This window comes from Schistocerca nitens, chromosome 4 (assembly GCF_023898315.1).
Source record: "Schistocerca nitens isolate TAMUIC-IGC-003100 chromosome 4, iqSchNite1.1, whole genome shotgun sequence".
Lineage (NCBI taxonomy): Eukaryota > Metazoa > Arthropoda > Insecta > Orthoptera > Acrididae > Schistocerca > Schistocerca nitens.
Window position 1 is genome coordinate 535262622 of NC_064617.1, and position 18404 is coordinate 535281025.

The 18404-nt window shown below is 38.5% G+C and overlaps 1 protein-coding gene across 1 annotated transcript in view; it reads right to left on the minus strand.

The window, feature by feature from the left end:
* Positions 1 to 17582, minus strand: part of LOC126251311 (putative protein-lysine deacylase ABHD14B) — a 66113-nt gene extending 48531 nt beyond the window's left edge. Inside the window, exons 1-3 of the mRNA XM_049951636.1 lie at positions 17034 to 17582; positions 16847 to 16954; positions 16591 to 16762 (exon numbers count right to left, since the gene is read on the minus strand). Coding sequence (XP_049807593.1) covers positions 16591 to 16762; positions 16847 to 16954; positions 17034 to 17132 — 379 coding nt within the window. The 5' untranslated portion in view covers positions 17133 to 17582. The remainder of the gene's footprint in view (positions 1 to 16590; positions 16763 to 16846; positions 16955 to 17033) is intronic.
* Between the last annotated feature and the right edge of the window lie 822 nt (positions 17583 to 18404).

The following is an 18404-nucleotide window of genomic DNA, read 5'->3' on the forward strand; positions in this document are numbered from 1 at the left end:
AGTTGAAGAAGTATGAAAAAAAAGAGCCCAAACAGCCTTCTTCATTTCGTCGACACTTTGTGTATTTTGCCTAATAGCCATTCCATAATAGTTCTGTATTTTGTCAATTACACTGTCAGTTAACCTTCCCTTCCCATCCAACCCTTTACCATCACTGAGTTTTTGTTTTTTGTACGAAGCTTTCAGTCGCCGAAGTCTTGTTCCCATTTGCTTCTGTATGTGTCCAATACACTCAAATTTCTGCACTACAACATCATCACCATAGGGCTTCAGTCCTTGAACATGTTTGAAACTTTTAGAATCATCGTCACCAAGGTAATTAACATATCGCACTTTATCACACGCCTCAGAACGCTGGAATATACTGGCAACACCAGCCACTTCCATTCCTCCACTACTGCCACTATAGTTAGCTTTGCAATTATTTTCATGTGTACCTTTATATTTTTGTGGACATCTACAATACTTTGATATTACTGCTACATGTAAAACTTTCCCTGTATACATACTGGTGGCAGATACTACACCATGAAGAGATGTGTGTCCCCGTTTATGCCAGGTACCATCGAACGCTGCAGTCAAATCTCTGTTACCATTATTTTCCATTACTGCGTCTTCCACAGCGTTCTTCATAGATTCTATACAGACATCTTCTACTTTAGACCCTATTAATTTATTATAGGTCGTAAACTTGGTTGGGGGATTTGGAAGATTCATGATGCCACAGAAAATTGCACCTGCAGTAGCACCCTTACCAACTGAACGCAAGGAATAAACAAATCTAATGTTGTGTTCGTAGATTTTGCTACCATTTTCTTCAGTTGCAGTTACTGTAACACTGTTCCAAAAGGTGGTCATGTATGAACACTTATCACATTTCAGTTGTATTTCACTAGCAAGTCCTATGTGCTTTATTATGGAGAGTTCCAGACCAACTTCACTACAATGAATACATCTTACACAGTTTGAAAAAATTCCTTTGAGAACCGACATATCAAATATTTCATTCACATCCGATTCGCCCATAAAATATTCATAGTTTTCACTCATTGAACCAAGCTTCTTCTGTGAAGTATTTTCTTTCCCACTTTGACTGCTATGGGCAGGTGTACTTGAGAGGTTAGGTTCACTCACTTGGTTATCTTCTTTATTGTTTACAGTAATAACACATACCTTTGGCTTTCCAACATTTCTCCTTTTCTTAAAAGCCTTCAGAGGATTTCTAATAACTTTACTTTTACTCATTATTATACTTCAACAAAACAGAGACTCAAGAAACAGAATTAATTACGAATATTTTTGAGATAACGACAGAGTAAATAAACATGAAACAATCGACAATCACACCAGCGATATATATTGAACCATCACAGGTTAGCCACAACACATACTTTATCTCACATCACTAAAATGTACCTGATGAACACGGACGTTAATAATAACACCATTTGGCAGCAGTTTAACAGCACCACAGTGGGTCACGCCCATGTAGAACACATTTCAAAAAAAAATTTAAAAATAGTTGTAGTCTTCGGAATTGAATAAATTATATATCTATTAAAAGGTAATAGTCTGCAGATTCAGAAAACGCAAAAAAGTAAAAATTGAACTTTTCATGATTTTGAGCCTTTCCGGAGCCCCTTAATGATCTCCCACTTTGTTCTGATACAATCAGTAAATTTACTCTTTTTGCAGATGACACTACAATTCTAATTGATGATTTTACAGACAGCAATCTTGAACAAACTACGAATAAAGTTTTCAAAGATATTGTAAACTGGTTTTCTTCAAATGGTCTCTCACTCATACAGATAAAACCCTTTATATGGGATTCCATATTCCACAAATAAATCTGGAAGAAATTAACATTAAGAGCAGAGATCAAGAAATACAAAAACCTGAGATTAAAAAATTCCTGATAAATATAGACAGCAAATGTAACTCATCAGCACACATTCTTCATCTTTATAAAAAACTTAGCTCAGCAATATTTGCACTACGGGTTATTGCTTCAGTGGCTGAAGTGGACACCATTAAGGCTTCGTACTTTGGCTATTTTCATTCATTAATGTCATATACTATTATATTCTGGGGGAACCAACTTCTCGCAAAGAAAATAATCACTGCATAAAAAAAAAAAGCCATTAGAATAATGAGTGGTGTCCATCACAGGCACTTTTGCAGGCGCTTGTTTCGAAAGACGGGGATCCTTACCACCTCCTCACAATATATCTTTTCCTTGTTGACCTTTGTCTATCAAAAACATTCTATCTACAAAGATAATAGCCAATTTCATGACTTTAACATGAGAACCAATAACAGTCTGCACATTGAACTGAAAAGTCTCACTATGGTTCAAAAAGGAGCTTATTACTCCAGCATTAAGCTGTTTAATGCTCTCCCACCACACATCAAATGCCTTCACAAAATATTGCCGGCATTCAAACTAACTCTCAGGGAGTACCTGATCGAGAAATCTTTTTATACAGTTGATGAATATGTGAAAGAAAATGTATATAATCACTAAATTTCTAAGTGTTGTAAACTTAATATAATTAATTTTATTTTGAGTACTATCATAGGCATATGACAATTATTTATTGGAATTCCTGTATTTCCTTCGGAATATTTAGTTTATCTTGACTCCTGTATGTATTACACATCCTTAACATGTGAAACAAAAATGTTCTGTTAACTGAATGAGCTGTTGTTTAGCTGATATCTTACTTACATCATATCTTTTATTTATGTAAGATATATTTCAACTACGTACAATCTGACACATTCTATATCATAAATATATTACTCATCCGAAACATGTGAATCACAATTTTCTGTTAATTGATTGTTCTGTTGTTTAGTTGATTTTTAGTGACATTGTATTTATACAAGTTATATTTGAACTACGTAGAATCTGACACGTTCCATATCCTTGTGATTCACTCGCTACCAGGATCTATGGTACATGAAATAAATAAATTGGACCATGGTAGTCAGGAAGACACAGTACTTCTTGATTTCTGAAAAGCATTTGACTCAGTATCATACCTATGCTTATCGTCAAAAGTATGATCATACAGGGTATCAAGTGATTCAGGATTTAGGGCTTTTTGGTAGGGAGAATGCAGCACGTTATCTCGGATGGACAGTCATTGTCAGATGTGGTAGTAACTTTGGGTGTGCCCCAGGGAAGTGTGTGGGATACTTGCTGTTCATGTTTTATACTAATTGCCTTGCAGACAATATTTATATTAGCCTCAGACTCGTTCTTATGATGAATTTATCTATATTGAAGTTTGTCTGAAAGAAGCTGCATAAATATTCAGTCAGATCTTGATAAAATTTCAAAGTGTTGCAAATACTGGCAACTTGCTTTAAATGCTCGGAAATTTAAAACTGTGCACTTCACAAAACAAAAATACGTAGTATCTATGACTATGACATCAATGAGTTACAGGTGGAATCGGCTAACACATATAAATATCTGGTTGTAACACTTTGAAGAGAGATGAAATGGAATGATCACGCAGGCTCAATTGTGGGTCAAGTAGGGGTATACTTCAATTTACTGGTACAATACTAGGGAAATGCAATCAGTTCTTAAAGGAGACTGCTTACAAATCAATCCTGTGACCCATCGTGGAATATTGCTCAAGTGAGTGGGACCCATACCAAACAAGGCTAACCGGGGGTACTCAACGTATACAGAGACGGGCAGCACAAATGGTGAATGTTGGTTTGATCCACAGGAGACTGTCACAGGGACGCTGAAGAAATTGAACTGGCAGAGTTTTGAAGACAGATGTACACTATCGCAAGAAAGTCTACTGGCAAAGTTTTAAGAATTGGATTTAAATTATGACTACAGGAACATACTACAACCCCCTACATATCACACTCACATGGGTCGTGAGGACAAGGTTAGAATAATTACAGCACACACAGAGGTATTCAATCATTCTTCCCATTCTCCATAAATTACTGGAACAGGGAAGAAACCTTAATAACTGGTACAATGGGATGTACTCTCTTCCATGCACTTCACGGTGGTCTGCAAAGTATAGATGTAAATGTAGAAGAGCAAAATGAATGGCCAAACGTTTGTTTTACTCATGGAAGAGCACTTAGTGTTTGCCCTTTAAATACTGAGTTTGTTCCTAGAAGAAATATTCTGCTATAGCAGACTCATTGGGAAACAGTTCCTTGTCACAACTGTTAAGTAACAGTGGCTTCACGTGATTTTTAACTTTTTTTCTGTACAAGTAATCATTCAGATCTAATTGCCATAAGGTCACCAATTCCTTTCTCAAATTTTAATAAATTGTAAAGTTCATACCTTATTAAACTTCCTGGCAGATTAAAACCATGTGCTAGACTGAGGCTTTAACTCAGGATCTTTGTCTTTCACGGGAAAATACTGTACCAACTGAGGAATACAAGAACAACTCATGATGCATCCTCACAGCTCTGCTTCTGCCAGTACCAAACTTCGCAAAAGCGCTCCTGCAAAATTTTCAATCTGGAATCATATCTTGTTGTTTACATGAGATTCAAGTTCTCACCATCGTGTGTAGATTGTCTAATTATCCTAGATAAATTTCTGAAAAGACATTTAATACAACACTCGGTAGATCTTCAACCCTGCCATCTTTATTAAACTTATGAATCTCACAACCTGGAAAACTGCACTCTTCCCCATTACAACAGCATGATAAGAGAACTGATGGTTTTAGACTCACTGACCTTCCTTGGAAGTTTTTTATCAATTTGATACTTGATGTACTTGCTGCTGTAGATAACCAGTTAATATTTTTGGGCCATTTTTCATGCACAGCTTCTTCCAGATGGTGTGGCATCCTGAATTGGCATTCATCTCACTATGTGTGACTGTTTTTGACAGTAAATAAGCTACTAACAAAGGCATCTAAGCTGGCTGTTTCTTCCCTCTATAGTCTCGATTACACTCTTCATGGCAACCCTTCTCCTCCGATACATGAGTACCCTCCCGATTACACTCTTCACGGCAACCCTTCTCCTCCGATACATGAGTACCCAATGAGACCAAATCTTTCCCTGTGTGCTTTTCTGGCCATTCTAAAAAGAGCAATCTCATTTGCAACAGATTAAACAACTGAGGCTAGCTCGAGAGTCTTTCCAGCAACAGACTATGTCACGACAACCAGGCAATTGATATCCTTGTAGTCAAAGACTCACGATCTGTGAACAGTCTGTCATTCTACCCCTGACATAGCTGGACCAATCTCCTCAGTCACATCAGAATGTACAGCTCGAGATCTCAGGTGACATCAAAGGCACCTTAGGTGCCAGAGTTTTTATGCTGGACACTCTCACTCCAGCACAGCTCTGGACAGCAGCCAAAGCCTGTAGACAGTAGGCAACACAGCTTCTATAACTAGTACGGTCCCTAGACATCTTTCACCACCGAACGGAATAATCTTAGCTTAAGAAAATTTAAAAAAAAAAATACTAAAACCAAATAATTTATACGTAAGTGGAAGGGGAATCACTGTTATCAGCTGCAGCAGGACATTAAGCGGAATCAGTGGCAATGAGTGAAAATGTGTACTGGACCAGGATTTGAACCAGGGATCTCCTGCTTACTAGGCAGGTGCAGTAACCACTGTGCCATCTGGGACACAGTGTTACCGCAACTGCACATGCTATCTCGGTACGCCTCACAGCCAATCCACACTCCCACTGAGTGCCACCTATCTGCCTAGCAAGCAAGAGATCCCGGGTTCAAATCCCGGATGGTATACATTTTCGCTTGTTGCCACTGACTCCACTTAATGTCCCACTGTAGCTGACAGCAGCAATCCCCCTTCCATTTAAATTTAATGTTTTGAAGCTGCGGGATCTGCATGGTGTCTGTTCTTTCAAAGGAACACACAGTACGCATTAATATAACCAAATAATTTAAGCTAAAAACCTGAAGAACACTAACTTAAGAATCAGTTGAGACACTTCTTACTGCTACCATGTGGAGGGAAAAGCAATTAAACCGGACACAGTCAATACACACATGTAACAATAATAACCTTACATAATAAGACAGCTAAATTAAGACAGACAAGATAAGATCCTATTCACTTCAGCACACATGAAAGTAAATGGCACAAAATCAAATGCTGATCTGTTGCTGTTTAAGCTGGTAACAATGACTGCTATTACTCAGACAAAACAATAAGAGTTATGCTATTTGTGGCTGGTCAGCAGGTGTGACTTAAGAATTAAAAGCGCATTAGAATGTAACACATTTGTGCACTCAGTGTGAGAATAATGTGGAACCTTCAGTCCAATTGTAGAACAAATATGAAAAATGGCCATAACTGAGAGACTTGTTAGTGAGTACGGAATATCAGACACGAAAGTGAAAATGATATACAGTTTATGGTTGACTGGTTTATACATACAAAGGTTATTTGGTGGATCTGAAAATGTATAGGCCAATATGCAGGAAAATGGCATACACCATCTTTTTGCAGATCAGTGTGGTCAGATTCAGCAGTTCACAACTAATTGGATCATACATATACATTCATCCTCAACACTGTGTAGCAGTAACTCTGAATTCTGTAAATGGGAACTGTCCCTCCCACGCACCCTTCAATCTTTTAACTTCCACCACCATACATCTGTCTCTGCTCCCTTTACTTGTTTCATTTCCTTTCATTCTTATTTGTCCTTTAAATGTGATCATTAAATATCTGTACATATGATACGCAGTACATCAATATAATGAAGTTGGGGCGAGTTATTTATGAAAAAACAGGTAACCAATGTAGTTTTAACAGCCATGAGAAACAATTTTATAAAGTACATTTATGAGCTATACTAATCTATGCTGAGGCAGAATAATTATGACTGGAATTACCAGAATTCAAGTATTTTTGTTGAATGTAAGGTTGCAAAGTACAATGGACAATTAATTATCACTGATTAGGTACACAGATACGTAAGCGTGTATGTCCAACCCAAACGCAAGAATGTTTCAATGAAATCTTTAAAACTGCAGTGAAGTTTGATGTCAGCGTAACAGATTATTACAACAATAGATATCCCTTTGGCCTTGATAAAGATTCTGAACACCTTACAAAGTTTTCAGAAGTTTCCATGAAGGACACAGAGAATGCAATTTTAGAATAAAAAACAAAAATTCTGGAGGTTGGTATGAAATACCCACTAAAGTTGTAAAAGCAATACACAATACAATCATACACCCACTAGCTCAAGCAATTAATTATTGTTTTGGAGATTCTGCTTCCTGATGTGCTGAAGTATGCCAAAGATAACCACTTTTTGAAAAGGGATCAAGAGAGATTATAGGAAATTATTGTCCTATCTCAGGTCTCCCTGTCATATCTACAATATTTGAGATATTTGCTGTTACCCAAATCCAATACTTCACAGTAAAATATTCCATTGTACAACTGTTACAAGAAACTGTTTTCCAATGAGACGAGCTGGTTATAGCAGAACATCTCCTCTAGGAACAAATATTGATTTTAACAGAAATCAATTTTGTTGACAAGATACGTACTTCATTAGAGAAGAGCAATATGGTAGTAGGAATTTTCTGTGACCTCACAAAGGCTTTTGATTCTGTAAACTATGCCTTATTTGTTTACAAACTTGACACGTATGACATTAGGTGCAGCAATCTACAATGGCTTAAATCCCTTATGCAACAGAAAGGAAAGAGTTAGCATTACTTCAAATGGGATAAATTATAATTCTGACTGGAAAATAATAGCTCAGGGTGTTTCACAAAGCTCCATACCTGGCTCAGTCCTATTTCCATTCTGTGTTAACGATTTACCATTAAATATCAGCTCCCCATCAGTTCTGTTTGCAGACAATATGCCTAATGTTGAAAATCAGAAAAAAAATCCCAGATCATTGACCAGTATCCTCAGCACTATAACCCTGTGCATCACATCTGGACATGTGTCACGGCACCAGGCCACCAGCATTCTACACTCAAATACTCTGCCAACAGCACCTGAGTGCGCCAGCCGCTGTCCGTGACTTGGGCACACTACACGGCACCCAACATGCCATCTACTGGAGCCCTCTATACAAGCACAGCACAGCAGGTGCTCGACCTCAGATTGTATTCTGCTGTTCATTGTACCATTTCTGTGCTTGTTGTTTACTTGAATGTGGACAAATAAACTTTTGTTCTTTGTGGCCGAGCCACACTACTGTTTGTGTCTAGCATTATGGCACGACTGGTAAAGAGTGTGGTGTTCACTTCCAGGTGCTAAGCCTATTTGGTTGTTTTGTTGGTTCTAATGTCCATGGAGGCAGTACTCGAATCTCTCCTCAAGCAGCAGTAGGCTCTTATGGATGCTACCACAAATTTTCAGTCACATCGACTATGCAGTCTTCTATGCCATCAGCCTACCCATCGTCATTTGCCCCTTAGGATGATGCAGCCGATGACTGAGACCCTTAAAGAAGTGGTGTTGGCAACACTTCCTTGTTTTTGGTTTGACTGTTGCAAACATGTAAGGGTTTGTTCCTTTCTTAAATTTCCCCTTGGATTTACCAGCTGTTAACCAGTTAGCCCTGCTCCAGGAACCAGCATCAGCTTTGTTCAATGATAAGCATAAGTTGTTGTCCAGTTGTCACTGTGAGTGCATACATCATTGCAGCATGGACCGAGATCTATCATTGTCATAAACAGCTCCATTAGTCCCACTGGGCTTGGTCAGATAAACTCCACAGCCTCAGTTGCATATGTCAGTTTGTTACTGATGTTCATCAGGATTCCTATGCAGCTTCTACGGTCCATGCTACCATCATTCGGTTTGCCCTGGACAAGGAGGTGCATCAACATGCGCTACAGTGGGAGAATCCATCTTTAGCTGAAATGTTGCTCAATCTTTCAAGGTATCTCATTCTGCTGGTGATCAGATTGAGGCTTGGTGACCATGGTGGTTCTATTTCTGGTCATCAGGCATCAGTCAATTCCCAGGAGGACGACCGTGAGGCAGCCATGCATACACAGCCTCTGCAACACAGGACATTGATGTGCCCCAAACAAAAACAGCCACAACATATGCAGCACTCCCATCTTGCCCATACTGTGCAACATGACAGGACCATGTGCCTTAAGTGCTGGGTGACTTACAACTACTGGAAAAAATGACATACAGTATCTGTGTATTGTTCCCAGCTGCAGAAATGGATGTGGATGTTAACTGCCTGTCTCCTGCTTACAAATAAAACAAACTGTTTATTGCAGTGTGAGCAATGGGCAAAGAACTCAGGCTACAAGTGGACATGGGTGCAGCTGTTACATTTATGAACACACAGATCTATGTGGACTTGGGATCTCAAGTGCTGTCTCCAATTAATCAACGTTTGGTGAATTACAACAGGCAGAATATTCCAATATGGGGGCAATTTATGGCTCCCATTGCATATACATCTTTGGTCTGTTCCTTAACTTTTTTGGTAGTTAATGATGCTGATGCCAACAATCTGCTCAGTCTGGATGCTTTTGGTTTTTTCATTGCAGATGCATTGCACCTCGTTACCAAGCAGGCCTTACCAGCAGTTAGATAAGCGTTATTCTGCGTTCTTCCCGCTTTTTTTTTCAGATGAGTAATGTTATGTCACTTATTGTACAACTGTACAGCCCATATTATCAGGAAACCTATGGTGCTGCTGCATTTTTTCCGTACTTGCCCTACCCCTATGGCTTTGCACGATCAAGTGAAATTAAAAATGTACAGACTGACACCATTGGGGTCATACAGCCTATTATGTCAAATGAGTGGTCTAAATACTGAATGTCCAGCTCTGCCTTTGCAGTGACTTAAAAGCTTCCATTAATGCTCATCTATCAGTGACACTTGCCCTTTGCCCTGCCAAGACAAGCTGTTTGCCAAATTCACAGGGAGCCAGCTTTTCCCTAAAATAGATTTACCTGAAGCCTATTTACAGGTTTCATTGGATGAGGCTTTCAAAAAGCTCCTTGAGATCAACTCACCATCTGGGTTGTACCAAAATCAGGACGCCCCATTCAGTTTGGTAGCGCCCCTTTGATTTTTCAGCATTTTCTGCAACAATTGATGAAGTCTCTTCCAGGGTGCATCAACTACCTCTCTGCCATTGTCATGATGGGTGCATCCATGGAAGAGAATTAATGCAGTTTACGTTCCTTGTTCACAGTCTTACATACAGCAGGGCTGAAGTGCAACTTGACCAAGTGCCACTTTTTTCGGCCATCCATTGTGTGTTTGGGGTTTGAGGTTTCTCGGGATCATCATGTTAGCACTGTCACAACTCTGACTCGCCCTTCCAATGTCAAAGAACTCCAATTGTTTTTAGAGAAAATTGCCTACTATCGTAAATTCATTTCAGGTGTGGCCACATTGGCCCATCCTCTCTATGCACTGCTTCACAAACATGCTGCTTTCTGGTGGACGCTGGCCTGCAAACGCTCTTCTGAAATCTATATTACATTCTGCAGTCTACCTTCCATCCTGGCCACCACCCGGTCTTGTTTACAGATGTCTCTCAGTATGGTTACAGGGCCATTCTTGCACATAGCTGTGAGGACGGTTCTGAGAATCCGATAGCTTACGCATCAAAAACACACAACTCCGCTCAGCAGCACTACTCCCAAGTTGAAAAGAAAGCACTTGTTACCTTATACGCCCTCAAAAAGTTTTGTATGTTCTTGTATGGATCTACGTTCCACCTCATTACAGATTGCAAGCCTTTGTGTATGTTGTTTCATCCTTCTACTTCATTGCTTGAGAATGAAGCACATCATCTCCAATATTGGGCCTTGTTTCTGTCTCATTTTAAGTGTACTACACAGTATGCCACTGCCAATGCACTGTCCTGACTTCTGATGAGGTCAGATCCAACTTTTGATCAGGATGAGCTCCTTTGTTTTCACTTCACAGTCGAGGCACAATGTACAGTGGAAGGGTTTTCAATTATGTACGCGAAAGAAAATTCCTGGCAGATTAAAACTCTGTGACAGATCTCTGCTCAAGCCCAAAAGCTTGCCATTTGTGGGCACTGCTGTTACCAACTGAGCTATGATGGATGACACACAACCAACCTTCACAGTTTCATTCTGCCTGTAGTTATCAACTAGTTTCCAAAATAACACACACTCAGCTGTACAGTGAAATATTCATTCTGGAAGCTTCTATTTCCATTTTAGTGTAGTAAGCCCAAGAAATTTAATTTTCTTGTGTATTATCAAGGCTACTTCTGCCACAACGTATATCTGCAAAGCAAGTGGTAACATTCATGCTTATAGTTTTCTGTGTGTCCATCAATTATGTTTGCTTAGACCAGGATTTTATATCAGAAGTGTTTTCATTGACTAAATCATCAAGCGTATTCTCTCCACTTGTTATCAGTGCCTGTGTGTTATCTGCATATAAAAATGAATTAGCCTTAGGAATATGCTTAGGCATGTCATTAATATAGGCCCGAAAATGCGAAAAGGGCAGGACCAGGAACCAAGCCATGTAGGAACAATATATTTTACTTTCTTCGTTTACTTGGCCAGTAAGATAAAGACTTCTTAGAGTTTCTGTTTTCGGCAAACTGCCCCTTTCCATAGAGACATATACAACATCAGTTACAGACAGGGACAGTGGCAAGGGGAGGGGGGTGCTATAGTCCCTCCGCCCCCCCACCCAATGGAGTATCATATTAGACTGGATAAAATGACTTCAGAAATCAGTGAATATATTACTCCAGCAGATTCAACCATTTTTTTATAATTATGTAGCAATACAGGTTGCAATGTATTTCAAACATACTTTAACAAAAGAATAAGAGTGGCAAATAGCACACTATCTAAGCCCATAAATATCATTTAACTTAAAATGGGCATCTTATTATTTATTAATACACATTTTGTACCCTGAACTACAAAACCCTTACCAAAAACTACTTTAAGCATAACAAAATTTTACCAGTATGTCAGCGGAGGACCCCAACTCTCCTTTTGTTAAATGATATTCCATTCCCCCAAACCCCTCCCCCGTTAGCCCCCCCCCCCTCCCCCTTGAAAGATTTCTAGAATCGCCCCTGATTACAGACAGCATCTCAAATTCCATATTTCACAAGTTTTGCAACGAGTAACTCAAAGCTGACCATATTAAATGCTTTTCACTATTCAAGAAATATGCCCACAGTGGATTTAGTTCTTTTCCATATTCATGACAGCTCACCATGATATAAAGTTTGTCAGCATGTTTATAAATACAGATTTTGTACATGTAAAACGTGGCCACTTGCTGGCTATTTGCGTAACTTTATATATATTTTTTTTAAATTTTAACCTAACACAAAATTTACTAAATAAACCGAAGGGCATATATATCACATATTCAGAAATTCTTCTATGTAGTAGACGGACTGTCAATTAGAAATGATTACTACTTGTTTTTAACATTTTCATTACTTCCCAGTATCTAATTCATAAGGGAGGTTGCATAATTTGCTCCTTTCCATGCTAAAGTAAGGTTAAGTTGTGGATAGCACAGGCTATTTTTCAAATTATGCCCAATTCTGCACTTCGTAAGAGAGCAAAAATATTGTGAAAAGTACAGGGGCATTATTAGTTGGCTTGTATCTAATTTTTTAAACAGCTGCCTTTCAGTTTGAGGATGATATACTTACCAGATGATATACTTACCAGATGATATACTTACACCACGTTTCTGTGCAATGACTGCTGTGTGTGGAGTTACCCTAGAAAATTCTGCCATATAACAACAACAGACGGAACTAGGCAAAATACAATAATTTTCTAATGTTTTTATCACCAAAGTCAACAGCAAATTTTACTGAGAAACAATGTGAGGAAATCTATAATATTTGATCTCAAATTAAAGTGCTGATCAATATGAACACCCATGAAATTTGAACAACCAGTTCATACACATTTCCTTTCCTTCTTCCTGTAGTGATGAGAATATCTACATCTACACAAATACACCGCAAGCCACTGTATGGTGCAGACCGGAGGGTACACTTATCCATAATAATTTCCTTTTCTGTTTCACTTACAAATAGAGTAACAGGAAAAACTGCCTATATGTATGTGTCCGAGATGTAATATCTCTAATCTTATCTTCATGGTCCTAATGAGAAATATGTGTTGGTGGCAGTAGAATAGTTCTACAATCTGCTTCAAATGGAGGTTCTCTCAATTGTCTCAATAGTGCTCCTCGTAAAGAACACTGTCTTTGTTCCAATCCCATTTAAGTTCATAATGCATCTCCGTCATACTCGTGTGTTGATCGAAACTAGCGGTAACAATCAGCTGTCCTCTGAATTGCTTTGATGTCTTCCTTTAGTCCGATCAGGTGGGAATCCCAAACACTTGAGTAATACTCAACAACTACTCAGTTTGTATATTTTGCTTTTTTTTTTTTTTTTTTTCATAGTTCCACACAACTTCTTCCTGTTTTCTCGATTGATCTGTGTTCAGTTTTTCAAGGCCTATCCACTGTGCCAACTTATAACTAAATCTGAGGGGGGTGTGATGGGGAGGTTCCCTTGTCAGAATATGTCTTACCAACTGATCCCTTCTTCTAGTCAGGTTGTTCCACAAATTTATCTACACCCCAATCCTATTCAGTATCTCCTCATTAGTTACATGATCTATCCACCTAATCTTTAGCATTCTTCTGTAGCACCACATTTTAAAAGCTTCTATTCTCTTCTTGTCTGAACTGTTTATTGTCCATTCTGTAAAGAATCTGTGTTAGCATTTTGCAACCGTAGCTTATTCCGTAAAGAATTCATGTTAGTATTTTGCAATCGTGACCTATTAAACTGATAGTTCAGTAATTTTCACATCTGTCAGCACATGCTTTCTATATAATTCGAATTATCATATTCTTCTTGAAGTCTGAGGGTATTTCGCCTGTCTCATACATCTTGCCCACCAGATGGAAGAATTATGTTGTGGCTGGATCTCCTCAGGCTATCAACAGTTCTAACGGAATGTTGTGTAGGGTACTCCTTGGGCCTTGTTTTGACTCAGGTCTTTCTGTGTTCTGTCAAATTCTTCATGCAGTATCATACCTCCTATCTCATCTTCATCTACAACCCCTTCCATTTCCATAATATTGCCCTCAAGTACATCTCCCTTGTATAGACCCTCTATATACTCCTTTCACCTGTCTGCGTTCCTTTTTTTTTTTTGCTTAGGACTGGTTTTCCATCTGAACTCTTCATATTCACGCAGGCGGCATCTACCTTACCCCTAGTGATATATGCTTCTGCGGCCTTACATTTATCCCTCTAGCCATTCTTGTTCAGGTATTTTGCACTTTCTATCAATCTCATTTTTTAGACATTTGTACTCCCTTTTGCGTGCTTCATTTACTGCATTTCTATATTTTCTCCTTTCATCAATTAAATTTAAAGTCTCTTATTTTGCCCAAGGATTTCTACTAGCCCTCATATTTTTACCTATTTTATCTTCTGCTGCCTTACTATTTCATCTCTCAAAGCTACTCATTGTTCTTCTACAGTATTCTTTTCTCCTATTCCTGTCAATCATTCCCTAATGCTCCCTCTGAAAATCTTTGCAATGTCTGGTTCTTTCAGTTTATCTAGGTCCCATCTCCTTAAATTCCTACTTTTTTGCAGTTTCTTCAGTATTAATCTACAGTTCAAAACCAATAAATTGTGGTCAGAGTCCCCATATGCCACTGAAAATGTCTTACAATTTAGAAACTGGTTCTGAAATCTCTGTCTTACCATTATATAATCACTCTGAAACCCTCCATTGTCTCCAGATCTCTTCGACATAAATAACCTTCTTTCACTGTTAGCTATGATTAAATTATGCTCTTGTGAAAATGAAATAATACAGTTTATGGTTATGATTCTCTCTGATGTTACATCAAAGAATATTTGAATATCTTCAGGAAGACATTTGACATTCAGTGCAAGGTAAGTATTGGAACCCCTTGCATTTTGCAGTATGGTGTGATTGTAAACAATAGGCTTCAATTCTCAACCAAACTGTCACCTTCCAACTGAGGCTAGACCTCAGGCTGCACTATATATATCAGTCTGTCACCACAACCAAAATTTTGGGGAGGGAGAGAAAGTAAGACATAATTTTAGCCCAATATTGCAATTTTTCCGTAATTAGTTAAGCCAATTCTTCCCTTTTTGATACAAAAGTGTATCTTTTGTCGATCAACTGAAGCAATCGATGCCACTTGACCAACTTAAACTAAACTACCACCTTTCAACATAAAAAAATCTTGACCTTGGGCCACGCAATGGATAAGTAATTATTTCACTATTATCTAAGATGAAGTATTTACATCCTGTGACTCTGCCAACTCAACCAAACTGTCACGTTCCAACGTAACCTCAACTATGGGCTACATTACAGATAATTGTCACCCCAACCAACCATTTCAAAATACAGACACAAAAGAAATACTGTCAGTGGCCTGCCCTCTTTCTGTTTGTATAAAAGCACATTGGATATGACATGCCACCTTATCATTCCATTAGATTAGCCTATATTACGAAGCCGACATCCAGAATCAGTAGGTTCAGTGGACCCATTTTTGCTATTTTTAACTCGTCAGGATACATTTCCTCTCTCGAGAATGTATTTATAGTATTCGACAAAGGCTTAATAATCTTGATGGTCCCGCCAAATTCATAATCCTCTTTATGTTTTCACTCTCATAAGGTTTACGTTTCTCTCTGTCACACACATAATTTAATTTTATTAGTAATCTTAACCCTGTGGCACATAGTGTCCACTACAGTGGACAACTTCTAATGGTCAATTATCTGCCATTTTCAATCAGTCCTGAGGCTGCAAATGCACACAGTTCACTGCAGTGGACGCTCCCTACTGGTGTTGTGCACTGCCTGCTTTTGCAGCCTCATGACTGATTGAAAATGGCAGATAACTGACCATTAGAAGTTGTCCACTGCAGTGAAATTCATGCACCACAGGGTTAAAGTACTTTCTCCTTCCCCACAGTATCACTTTCTGTCTAGAGTTACAGGTTGCAAAGTTCTGGGAGGAGGGAGAGTACTCCCCTGTTCAGGCATCTATCTACTGCTTCATGTTAATTATATCTTAGTGTATCATTACAGTATACAATGTATTGAAATTTTGAGCACATACAATGTGTTCTGGGCAAGTTCCCACTTTGTCACTTGAATAAATTGTGAATTCAGTACAAAGATTAGCTGGTCCTTTCGTTTGAAGTCCCTTACAACCTTCTGCACAGGTATTGTTATTGCAAACAGGTACTGAAATGTCAGTATAATGAATAGATTGATAAAAAGTAATATCATCAAAATGAGGAGTCATAGCACAATGTAAGAGAGTTAGTCAAAATATAAGTACTTAAATACATATTAAACAGGTACCTCAAATTCTGAGGGCAAATATCTGAGGTCCAATATAATTCTACTAAAATATGAAAATATATATTAAATATGAAAATACCGGATGCATTAGTGATTCCACATACATTTTTATTTTGTATGTCATTATAACGTGTCGTTTAAAAGTCTTGAAGTTACCTGGTAAGTCAACTGCCACCGTTTTATGACCTAATGCTGCCATTAACTGCAGTGTCCCAAGATTTTCCCAGGTTTCTGACTTAAAACTTCGTCCATGTAGGAAAAGAAGCGATTGTCCGGATGCCTTTACACCATTTGGAATTTCGGCTTCTCGGTAAAACATGTCAACGCCCTATTAAATGACATATGTTTTACTATTGTATTAAAACGCTAATGTGAACAAACGTTGGATTCGTACAAAACTTGGCGTACATACGTGTATTTTATGCGTGTGGGAAGTGATTTGTACATCATTTTTTTTCTTAATAGCTTCTTCAGGAAAATCTTTACCCAAAATATCAACAGTTTTCCACTCGATTGCCATCTGCAATAACCACAATTTCACAGTTAAGGTAGCACTGCACAAATGTTGTACACAATCTAACGCTGAGAAGTCTACTCACGTCTAGAGTATGCTGGTAACTAAACTTTCCTGGCGCAACGATGATAATAAAAACACAGACAAGAAAGATAACGGCTCCTAATTTAATTCCACACTTCATTGTAGCCCGCGAACAAACAAGCAAGATAAAAATATGTTTGCACCATACTCTCAGCAACTGACAGAACTATGTCTTCTTCACCTAAGCGTTGAAAGACAATGCCACAAAACCTTCAAATATTAGCACTTCCGTTTACCCGCAATAGAAACGAGATCGTGTGTGTGTATGTGGGCAGATATGTCATCTTTTCATCTTTCGTAATTCCAAATTGATTCTGTTGGCGGTTCAATAGTGTGACAATAGGTAACATGCTGATAGACAGACAAGACAAAGCGTTTCCCACATTTTATTTTAAGAATTATACAAAAATGATGAGTTTACAATAATCCTTCGATACTTCGGAAGACAGAAGTGGAACTGTAAAACGCGAAAAGGGCAAAATACAGCACTTCACAAGAAAAAAGTCCGACAAGTAAACTGCTCTGTTTCATTTCCGTGAACCAACCACAGTAGAGGACACGTGACACTCACTATGCCCCCAATGCAAGCATTTACTGCGCTGTGTTAATGTGTTTTAAAAATACAAACAACAAAAAGAAGCCGCTGATCGAGGGAACAGATTAACATGAGAAAGACTGACCCTGAAAATCTGCTAAAGGGTACATTTTAAGGCCCTTGCAAAAGGGCAAATTTGTCAGATTCGTTCGTATTTAGCAACGGATGTGTCAAACAAGTCCGTACACCTACCAAATCAATCAAATTTTTCAATTTAATCCCTTGAAACAGATGCGTTTCGTGTACGCTGTATTCTGATATTAATGACTACAAATGCAGGTAAAACATTTCTAACATTGACTCTGGCAAATGTTTTGGAAGAGGAACGCGAAAACCAAGAAAAAAATAAGACGCAGGTCCAGAGAATGTTTTAAAATGAGAGAGGATTATACACATGAAAATCTGTTAACAGAAATGTCACATTCAAAACCTGTGATTAGCCCTAAATCAACTTCGTGCTCATAGACCGTGGAACTTAAGCGCTCACAATGAAAAATAAGTCAAAAGTATGCGCAAATTTATTCTCTTCCATTTGGTCCTGTAATGCCAGTTTATTAAAATGCCACGACATGGGAACATACACTGAAGTCGTGGGGTAGCTCCCTTAATTTGTCGAACCTCCTTTTGTCTGGCGTACTGCAGCAGCTTGACGTGACATGGACTCAACAAGTCGTTGGAAGCTCCTGCAGAAATATTGAGCGATGCTGCCTCTGTAGCCGTACATAACTGCGAAGATGTTGCCGGTGCAGGATGTGTACGAATTGACCTCTCAACTTT